Source organism: Mytilus edulis, chromosome 3 (assembly GCF_963676685.1).
Source record: "Mytilus edulis chromosome 3, xbMytEdul2.2, whole genome shotgun sequence".
Taxonomy (NCBI): Eukaryota; Metazoa; Mollusca; class Bivalvia; order Mytilida; family Mytilidae; genus Mytilus; species Mytilus edulis.
In genome coordinates, this window is record NC_092346.1 from 60,130,045 (window position 1) to 60,142,067 (window position 12,023).

The 12,023-nt window shown below is 35.7% G+C and overlaps 1 protein-coding gene across 1 annotated transcript; it reads right to left on the minus strand.

The window, feature by feature from the left end:
• Window positions 1–7,430: 7,430 nt before the first annotated feature.
• Window positions 7,431–11,071, minus strand: LOC139515348 (acetylcholine receptor subunit alpha-like). The gene is made up of 2 exons (XM_071304914.1): window positions 10,015–11,071; window positions 7,431–7,477 (listed from the first exon to the last, which is right to left on the minus strand). The coding sequence occupies exons 1-2, from the start codon at window positions 11,069–11,071 to the stop codon at window positions 7,431–7,433; spliced, it is 1,104 nt and encodes a 367-aa protein (XP_071161015.1).
• Between the last annotated feature and the right edge of the window lie 952 nt (window positions 11,072–12,023).

Genomic DNA, 12,023 nt, shown 5'->3' on the forward strand with positions numbered 1-12,023 from the left:
TTGAGCCAGCCGACGGTCCATGGTCGTCTGGGATAGTACTGGTAAAGAAAAAGGATGGTACTACACGCTTTTGCGTTGATTATCGCAAGGTCAACGATTTAACAGTAAAAGACGCATATCCATTACCCCGCATCGACGACTCATTGGAGCAATTGTCCGGAAATAAATGGTTCTCTACTTTAGACCTTTGTTCGGGATACTGGCAGGTGGAAATGGCAGAGAAAGATCGCCCGAAAACTGCATTTGCCAGCCGAAGGGGACTGTTTCAATTTCGACAGATGGCATTCGGCCTTGCCTGTGCACCAGCAACATTTGAAAGATTAATGGAGAGAGTATTAGCGGGACTGCAGTGGAGTATATGTCTAGTTTATCTGGACGATATAATTGTGGTTGGAAAATCGTTTGAGAAAATGCTCGAAAATCTGCGATCGGTTTTTGATCGACTAAAGGGAGCTGGCCTTAAGCTCAAACCCAAGAAGTGCACACTATTTTCAAAGAAAGTTAACTTTCTTGGACATGTTGTCACTGAGGAAGGTGTATCCACGGATCCAGAAAAGATAAAGAGCATAAAGGATTGGCCCATTCCAGTTGATGCGAGCGAATTACGTTCATTCTTGGGTCTCTGTGGATATTACCGGAGGTACATAGAACATTTTGCAAAAATCGCCAAATGTCTCCATCAACTAACAGAAAAAGGACGAAAGTACTTATGGACAGAAGAATGTCAGGAAGCTTTTCAAGCCTTGAAAGGAAAACTAACTAAAGCACCCATTCTTGCACATCCAGACTTATCTAGACCATTCATCCTAGACACTGACGCAAGTAATAACGCTATCGGAGCTGTGCTATCACAGGAAATTGATGGTAAATAGAGAGTCATTGCTTTTGGAAGCAGAACATTATCAAAAACAGAACGGAAATATTGTGTCACTAGAAAGGAACTCTTATCAGTAGTACACTTCGTCAAAAGTTTTCGTCATTTTCTGTATGGCCGAGCATTCATCGTTCGAACGGACCACAGCTCATTGCAATGGTTGTTAAACTTCAAAAACGCAGAAGGACAATTAGCAAGATGGCTTGAAGTGTTGAGTACATATGACATGAAAATTAAACACAGGCCAGGAAGTCAGCACCAGAATGCAGACGCGTTAAGTAGGATACCTTGTAGACAGTGTGGATATAGCTCTGATTGGAAGGCACAACAACTTGTACAGACAGTGTCATCAAAGCCCGATGAATGTGAAAGAGACAAGGAGGACTACACTGAAATATCCCTCAAACATCTTCAAGACAATGACAAAAATTTGCAAATTGTTAGACAATGGGTACAAGATGGGCACAAGCCTAACTTGAAAAATCTAGGAGAGTACAATTATGTTATTAAAAGCTTATGGTCGCAGTTTGATGACCTGAAGATTCAGGATGGAGTACTTTGCAAAGTGCACAGAGACAACAACAAAAGTAGAGTGATAGTGCCCCTTACAGAAAGACGTCGAATACTTCAGTGCCATGATAGCAAGACGTCAGGCCACCTTGACATCAAGAAAACGCAATCTAGAATCAAAGATAGGTTCTACTGGCCTGGTGTACGACATGACATAGTAGCCTATATAGCCGGTTGTGAAATCTGTGCAAAGAGAAAAGGTCCAAATAAACGGCAAAGGGCTTCTACGCAGTTGCAAAAATCGGGTTACCCAATGGAAAGAATTGCTATGGATATATTGGGAGAACTACCCGAAACCGAGAGAGGGCACAAGTATATCCTAGTCGTTAGCGATTATTACAGCAAATGGACGGAAAGCTTTCCAATGCCTAACATGCTTGCATCAACTGTAGCCAATATATTAGTAGCAGAGGATATTACGCGTTTCGGCGTGCCTACTGTAGTTCACTCTGACCAAGGCTCGCAGTTTGAGAGCGAATTATTTCAGGAAATGTGTCACTTATTACAGATAGACAAGACTAGAACCACACCCTACCATCCACAGTGTGACGGAATGGTAGAGAGATTTAATGAAACATTGGCCAAAATGTTGACGGCTTATGTTGACGAACACCATTCGAATTGGGATTGTTTATTGCCCTACGTTATGATGGCATATAGATCAGCTCAACATGAGACCACAGGATGTACGCCTAATCGCATGATGTTAGGTCGCGAAGTTGCTACACCTGTGGACCTCATGTACGATGTACCTGATTATTTAAAGAAAATTCCACAAAACAGATGGGCATGGGAACTTCAAGAACGAATGAAAGAAGCTCACCACTTTGTTAGAAAACACGTAGGACAGGAAATGGTGCGTCAGAAAAAGTATTATGACAAACAGTTAAACTGGTGCAAATTTAGGAAAGACGACCAAGTATATGTATTCTTTCCCATTCGAAAAGCTGGTCATTCTCCAAAATTCACATCTTACTGGCGTGGTCCTTTTCGAGTTCTTAAAGAATACTCGGATGTTAACTATCTCATTTACTGTGGTGGGCGTGGCCGACCACAGGTCATACATGTAGATAGAATGAGGTTGTGCAAGGGCCAACTACTGAGAGGAGAAACAGAGAGGAACGAAAATAATGATGATACTTTTAAGCCGGAAAGTGTGTTGCCCGAAATTTTCAATGAGGAGCTTGATAGTGCTGACAACATTGTTGATCAAAGTGATTCAAGGGATGAGTCAGGCTACGCAGGGCGTCCACGCAGGGTTACCAAACAGCCGGCATGGCTTCATGATTTTGTTCGATAATTTGGATCTCATTGTTGTATATATAACCTATCATGTATATAAATATAAAAAAATAATAGTAATGGAGAAGTGAAGGAATCACTATCTAAATGTTATTTTATTGTATATTTTAATATGTATGTCCGTCGGATGGGGACGTTAAATCCGAGGTCCCGTGTTCAAGGAGTACCACGCTTTGTGCACGTTAAAGATCCCTCTCAACAAGCTCTTTGAGTGGTCCATAAGTGGCCGGTTGTTAGACAAAATTATTTCATACCGGTTTTGGCTTTTTGATATTTTCAGTGGTTTTCAAATGTAACATTTGGCTTGTTGGTTTTAAAGGTTAAAAAATGGTGGCTCTAAAATATGTCAGCATACATGTTTCAAATAAAGATGTAAAACGATGTAAGGGTACTTATGATTAAGTTGACGTGTTTAAGTTGATGTCCATGTTTAACGTTTCCTCCAGTGTAAAGACAATAGTATACAGTTGAGTGGGAATCTTGTCATGTCGGGTAGATCATACATCTACGAGTTGTTCTAGTGGTAAGCTACTGAAGAAGTAACGGTTATAATTGTGGTTTTTAAATGGCATGGCTCGAGGCAATACCCGGATAGAGTTTGGGACTGAAAAATGTCCACTTGATGTAGATGTGCTCAATTGATTTCGATAAATGCGGGGACACATTTCCTGGAGGCGTGGGTAATGTGATGAACATGGATCATCTGTTTTATTTTACTAGGGTTCATCTTATTTCTTTTATCAAGCTGAAACATTGTTATACGAACTCGTTATGTTTGAAAGTTGAACAGTTGTCTACTTTCGGTTTTGTTTTGTTTACATTGCTATGGATATTTATAATATTAAGAATCAGTAACGGACCGGTCGTGGTTAACATACCTGGAAATATTCCGATCGGTAGTCGTAAACATAAGGGCCGTCATTCAAACGTTTTAGCATTAAGGGTTAGGTAATTATAAACACTCATATGAATAAGACATATGGTATCGTCCAAATTAAATGGTATGGTCCAAAACCTTAGTATATAAGCTGATGTGCTGTCAGAACAAGGGTCGCTTGATGGATAATCCAGACGCATTAAAGAAGGAAAAAGGTAATTATTTACACTTTATAAAAGAATTAATAGAATCTGAATAAGAATCTAACTGCGTACCTGAATAAGGTTGCAGGAGTATTAAAGTTGTATTTACGCACCGGGTAATAGGTGCATAGGCTGTGCGGAAATACGTGCACTGGTTAGGCAGTGCACAGGCTGAATAAGCCAGGTAGTGCACAGGATAGCGGTGCACAGGATAGTAGCGCATAGGTAGACATTAGCAAGGTTTGGAATAGTGCACAGGTTAGCACTGGTTGTTGCTTAACACAAGGTCTGTTCAAAGACAGCAACACGTCCCACAAATTGTTATTGTGTGTCAGAGGCAAAAGTTAACAAATTAAAGATAAAAATATAAGAAACGGTGCAGCTTCCAATATCCAGGGGTAAACTTTGGTACGATACCCAGAAGTCACTACCCCGAGTACGTGACAAACCTACAAAGATGAAAAGACCATATCGCCTGTGAAGACCTCGATTAACATGCTACTGAACTTTATCTGGTTAAAACTGTACTCTATTATTCTATATATATTCATTGCTAGTGGTGGTATCAAACAAAACAAAATATACTCATCCCATTTAATGAACTTTAAACTTTTCTTTTTCTCGCTGAAAGAAAATCTTCTCTTTTTTATATAATACGTATGTCTCAATCTGACTATGCCTAATTATTATATGAAACTTTATTCTTTTTTTGTGTCTGGTTCAATTAAATTCTAAATCACTTGAATAAATGATTGGGATTTTTTAAAAACAGAAATATAATATTTTGTCAATTGTATATAGATTAGAAATATGATACGAACTATAATTCAATACTACAATAAGAACAACATGATCCTAGGGATAATAAGGTTTTCAAGAGACTGCTGAATTTGAATAGTTTTCTTTATTTGTAGAATATGTTAAGGCGTTAAACTAAACAAAGGATGTATTTTCCAGTACATTAATAATTGATACGATAAACGTATAACAGTTGGTAATAATTCTGACATTGTAAACGATTCGGAATGATTCTTAGAACTATTTTTCTTTTTTATTGGTGCTTGTCAGCCTGCAATGGACAAACCGGGGATGACGTGAAAACCTTGGTTACTCAATTGTTTACTACCAACACTTATAAAAAGAATGTCCGCCCAAACGCTGATCAAACAAAGCCAATGCAGGTGGACTTGGACTTCTATCTTGTCGGCATCAATGGAATAGACGAAATAACACAAAAATTAACAACAACAGTTTTTCTATTCCAATGGGCGGTAATGGTAACATTTTCTTCTTCAGCTCAGTCCATACTACCTACAACTTTATGTTTATTACAATTTCATAATTACAAAACTTTTAAAAATATTTACGGAAAATGGATTATTGAAACCAGGACAAAACAGAAGCACTTACTACAGGGTATATGCCTCTTCATTGAAAGTTCCAAATACGTGATGAAAAATGTATGAAAACGAACTTTGTGCGCTACATTATTTTTACGAGTACCCAACGCCGTTTACGTTCTAGACCAAATTTCTGGAAAACCAACCAAAAAAAAAAAACGCCGAACATCCGCCAAAGATTAAGTTTGCCATTAAGCTATCCAACCATAATGTTTATGCAATAACTTTACTTTCTGGGGAAAATAACGATAAGATCGTACTCTATGCTGGAGCAGCTGGTTTATTAGTTATGGCCATTCTTATTGGTATGCTACTAAATGGAGTCAAGAACAAATATTGTTCCCTACAAATAGTTCCTGAACAGAAAGATAATGATAGGTCCCAACCAACAGAAGAGTCATTAGAATTGTATAGTTATGAATACATTGACGAACAACATATAACAGACCAAAACCCATTCTCGGTTTCTCCTAGTTTGCAAGTGCAAAGAAATGGTGTACAACACCAATCAGATGAATCTTAAGAAAACAACGATTCGATTGATGCTAAAAAGTGTATTCGAGCGGAGGATGAAGGGTATCTAAATCCTTATCAACCAATACAAGTGGCGAACATTTACAAACGGGAATATAAATCAATTGGTGCCGACACGACAACGGATAAACAAGCCGATGAATATTTACATCCATATAACTCTCTGTTGAAACAAGACATGTCCAAGAATCATGAGTACAAAGACTTGAGAAACGAAAACCTCAAATTGGATTTGGAATCATCTGAAAGTAAAAAACTTCAGTCTATTGTGTTAAACCAACAAGAATAACATCAGACGTCGCGTACGGTGTTGGTTTTAGTTTTAGCAACGTTATGTTTTGACGTTATTTTTCGTGCATTGCATAAAATACTTTGATTATTATTTTCATACATCTCAATCATACAGCATAAGTACATGAAGTTGAAATGCAAATTAAAGCGACACATATTTATTATATATATTGTATCACCTTGGAACAAAGATATTTATTCAATGTTCTTTGTGAAGTTATTTTATTCTTAAGGAGGCTCGCGGGTATAAAAAAATCAGAAAAAAAATAAACATTTTTATTTTTCATTGAAAAAAATAATTACTTTATTAGTTGTTACTTTAACATATGGTACAAAATTCATTCAAAAAAATCAATACGTTTCGGCCCCAGATGACTTTAAAAATGTATATATCATTGAAAAATCTCCAAATTATCTCCCTTTTGGTGCAAAAATGCCTTTTTAGCCTTAAAATTGGAATATCTTTCTTAACTCATCGGTGACCTATATTTTTTATTATTATTTTCAAAAAAAAAACTTTACTTAACCTAAACTATTGTAAAATTTGAGCGATTTCTGTAATTAAATTCTTTTTTTATTTCGATATTACATCTACTTCTCCTATTAGTTCAACAGAAAAAGTACCTTAACACAAGTGAATGCTTCTTCATAGGCAGATTGTGAGCGTAATGAACGGTGACTAATCTTTTAATTTTATTTTTCTATTTAGTATAAGTTATAGTTCATTTACAGAAAAAATAGCGAAATCCTATTTAGACCCGCGAGCCACCTTACTTTTTGTTAAAATGTCTTGAATTTCCCTTAGATAAATCCATTTACTAATAATATATAGATCGCCATGGGTAAACAGTAAAAAGACAAACAGACTCAAAATAGTACATAAAAAGACACAACATAGAAAACTAAAGACTAAGCAATACGACCTCCACCTGAAAACGGGGTGATCTCAGGTGCTCCGGAAGGGTAAGCAGATCCTGCACCATATGTGACAGCCGTCGTGTTGCTCATGTTATTACAAACCCGGTAAGTAGTCTACTGCAGTAGGTCATGTTCGTGGATAGCAGTTACAACATATTAATGAACACAGGGGTTTCAATAAGTTTTGTAGTAACTGATTGAAGTTGAAAAGAAGAAGATCAAGCGAGGGGTCCAGGGTGCCGCTCAGGCCCCCGGTCAGGTCGAGGGCGAAGCTCCGTGGAGGGTCCAGGGGGAAAACGCCCCCTGAAGCTCCTGGGTTTTAATGAAAAGGAGATAGGTCAAATTAATCAAAATTAACTTGTAATGTTGGCATTTTTTTCAATGCTGTAGCTTTGATGAGTCACCAGAAAGCATACAAAAAAGTTTTGAAAATGTGTAGTACAAGGACTAAAGCATAAATTTTAATCCCCTTGGTTCAGTGTCTTTTCCTGCAAGATACTGACTGTGTCTGTCACAAGAAAACATATTATTATATTTCAAGAATAAATATTATAATTTATAATATGCTGCACCCATACATACCATATTTGCATTTTGACTAAGATGTTTTTATGTCATTGTGTAACAGTATAAATATTTACATTCTAATTTATATTTTTATAAAATAAGTGCAACGTGGGGGTATTGGACTTTAAGTTGTCGATACCTATATTTTTATGTTCAGAACATATCCGATATCATCTGTGAAACGGATATTGTTTAACAGTCAACCTACTCGTGATTGCATCCGTACAATTAACGAAGGGATGATTTCATCTTCACCACTTGGAACTATTGGTCTAAATGATTCCTTGTGAGCAGCACCCCTCTTTAGTTGGGGAATATCGTATCAAAGGATATTGCTACCTTCTTTTCTCCCTTCTTGAAAGAAGTTCTTAGATCTGAGATACACATCTTCTTTTGCAAAGCAAAAATATAGGTATCGACAACTTAAAGTCCAACACCCCCACATTGCACATATTTTATATTTCCAAGAGGCATATTTCGATCGTACTCCATTATAGTATTTGTCCGAGGTATTGCTGTTATTAACTAGTTTTATAAAAAAAAAATTGACAAGAATTGCCCCCTGCGCTAACAAGACCTGGCGAACGGACGGACAGACGGACGCCTGTTTTTTCAATTTACCAGTAATACATTTGTCACGTTTATTGAAATCTAAAACGTCACTACATACTTGGAATAGTCAAATAGTATATGTATTGCCATGATTGTCAATAACGAGTACTATTCAAAGAAATTTTCAAATCGCAAGACCGTGCGAAAGGAACACCACCATCAAAAATGGAAAATGACCAAAAGAAAAAGGAAAATCGTCCGTTGGTTTCTTTAGAACGTTTTTTGCCATTTTTGTTTTATATTTAATGTTTGAAAATGTTTCTTTATTTGTAAATAAAGAAATATGGTATGTTTGCCAATGAGACAACTATCCACTAAAGTTCAAATGAAATTGGTGTAAGCAATTATAGGCAATAGTAGGGTCTTCAATAATGAGAAAAATCCATACCGTATAGTTGATTAGAAAAGGAATAGACATGGAAAATATGATTTTTTTTCAAATGAGAAAACTAACGACCTAATTAATAACAAAATGATCTCCGAAAAAAACAATATAACAGATATGTTCCAACAACAACTATATGAGCAAAAAACGATAATAACCCAATATTACTCATGCTCAATAATCAACTAATGACTTTGGACAGGCATAAGGCTGTTAGTTTTCTCGTTTGAAATGTTTTACATTGTCATTTCTGGACCTTTTATAGCTGACTATGCAGTATGGGCTTTTCTCATTATTGAAGGCCGTACAGTGAGGTATAGTTGAGAATAGTTTTCGGTCATTTTATTAAATGCACAGATGACTTTTAACTATAGATTTTGCCTCGAATTCTAATATTCTATTCACAAGTCAAGACGGTCACTTCGGAAAAGTCGACCTGTTGGACTTGTGACTTGGTTTGAGAGTTGTTTTATTAGCCCTTTTACAACTTTTTCTGATATCTATTTAGGTAGCTCGGATGTCTTCCTTCATCTTAGATTTTGAAGTAGAAGAAAACGTTGGTATAGATATTTTATGAACCCTGCATACTAGTATACCTTTATTACCTTACCAACAGATGATGCATTATTTTTATTGAAACCCTTCTGCTCTTTTTTATGTATGAGAGTAGTGTATGCGCGTGGTTTCGGTTAGAAACAACAACAAATTTCAGTCTGCGTTTCGCATTTATCAAGGTCGTCATAGGTCATTTCATCAGTAAACCTTTTTATTATTTTAATACAGAGACTGTATGTCAGTTCTTTTATCAAGACGTTCGACAAAGACATCACAGCTACGAGCTCACAACTTTTGATAAAACAAATTAATATTGACATGGCAATCAAATATCAAAATAGCATACACAAGAAAATAAACTGGCAATTTTATTTCAATCACATACAAATAAACAAAAATTTAACAATAAAAAACAGGAAATTTATAAGTCCAATCTTTATTTAGACGTTGCTTTCGTTGGTGCTCTTGATTTCCTTCTTCGAGTGTGTAATTTAATATATGTAGTATAATATTTTCCCAATTTCTAAAAGCTGTTAAAGAGACGACGTTATTTAACTTATTTTATATACATATTTTTTATTAAACTTTTAAGTTTAATATTGCCTACTTCGGGAAAAAATAAGAGATACATGCGTGTATCATTGAAGTACTTTTAACAAATGCTGTTTTTGGTGGGTTTTTTTAACTTTCTGTTCTATTACATTTCTACTTTAGAGTTAAGGCACATAATAATTTACAAAACATAAGAAAGTATACATATCAGTAACTTTATAACAAAACAGACATTAGTTGATTTGAGAGAACATTATTTTAGCTCAATTTAAGAAATACAACTATTGTAAAAGAAAGTACAACCAAAAAAGAAACCCAAAAGAGAATGAAATCTAAGAAAGAAATAAAGTCCTTCCAAGTTTCTTCTAATTTACTCTCATCTGTATCTCTATCCGATTTTTCGTTTTCGTTCCTATCGGTGATTTTTCTTTTACTTTTGCATCGACACGCCATTACGGCTGATAGCAAACGAGGGACCGGATCAGTTCTGAAATGAAATCGTAGTTGTATTGCAGTAACGCACACCGTAAACAATGCAATTCCTAACTGAAATATCATGTACTGTCCAAAAATGGATCCTGCCGTCTTTGGAAGTTCAGAATTCACGATTATCAAAAATACCGCAAATGACAGAAAAACGGTGATAGAGTATCCCATCTTCTCTCCGCTATCTGCTGGGAGAACAAACGTGAAGAGATTCAGAACGCCAAGTAATATAACAGGTACGATTATGTTTAAAACATAAAATCCTGGAGTTCGCTTAATCGTGACAGAGTATGTTAATCTAGATTCCAAGTCAAATGTGTCATGATACAACTTGGTTGAGATTACAGTCCATACAGCATCATCTTCTAATTCATCTGTTACTATTCCGTAGGTTCCCTCCTGAATTTGTACCTCAAATGCATGATGGGACCAGTCAATAAACGAGATATTGCATGTTTGGTGATCAAACGGAAAATATTGAACGTCAATGTTGCATTTCGATTCAAAAACTTCGTAAGGTTCCCATATCACATGTCCAGATATATTAATATTTACATTGATTACACTACTGCCCAATTCCTGTAGCTTGGTAAATCCATTTTGCAATGCAAGTGCTGGTTTCCACACGTAACTCTGTGGGATATTTATACTTATCATTCCACCATAGCTTGTTGGGTCCCATTCCAGATATTGATCTTTCCATAGTGTGCTCAAATAACCAGTAGTAGTGAGTCTTTGTGACGCTTCGTCTACTCCGTTTATCCCAATTAAATGGAAATCGACCATAAGCACAAGCAAGTCATTCTGATCTCTGACTGGGCGAACTTTCTTTTGATACTTATTTGTAGTGAACAAATCTGTGACTAAAGATTTAGCATTGTCTCCTGTTTGTGCACTGGTAGCCCCAATAGAAATAATAGCGACTAGAAAGATCGTTGCCGGCATTGCTGTTATGAGTCCATTTGATGTTTAATGGTTTTGTGTGAATAGAAATCCTATTTATATGATACTTAAAATCAATAAACTTGTACAAATACAATTTTAATACAATCAGACTGGCTATAACAGACCATAACAACAACTTAAATCGTAAAACTTAATCGTTAAAAGTAAAATCACAAAAATACTGAACTCAAAGGAATATTCAAAAAGGAAAGACCTTAACAAAATGGCAAAACCAAAAGCTCAACTGTCCTATTACTGACTTTGTAAATTTCAAATACAAGTTTGATCAAAATCAGGAGTAAACTTTTGTTTTATTACGTCCGTTGATACATGACCTTTTTTCATATTTTAAAGATTTTGTTGAAAGGGGGTATACTTTCTCAGTGATATTTTATGGGCTGAATTAGTTACGTCTCATGTGTGTTTTGATTTATGTAATCGTTGATGGGTTTCCATCATGTATGTTCTGGTTCATCTTTTAGGTATAATCGTATCGTTACAGGTTTTCGTTACTAAATTAATTAACTGATTATTTCAGAAAACTAAGGCTTGTGGTTTCTGAGACAAAATAAGATCCATCCATCCATCCACACATCAAATAGTTCAGGCTTTAACTATGAGTAAAATGTTCTTTGAAATATATATAAGAATAATCAAAATATATCCATTAAATGGTAATATAACCAATTTTATTTGCTAATTAAGAAGCGGAATAAAATAATTTAAGACAGCAGGGAAGATTAACTTTGTAGTTTTATAGCTTTAACTAATAAAAAGAATGAGAACTTTATGTTGTAAATTTTACGATGTCTCTGATGTGACCTTGGGGTCAGATTTGTATAACATTGCTATTTGATTTATTGTCTAAATTGTATATCACTTTTTCACGTGTAGAAAACGATGTGAGTGGATTCCTTACTTCTTATCGGTCAATGATCTTGCGGGGTCAACA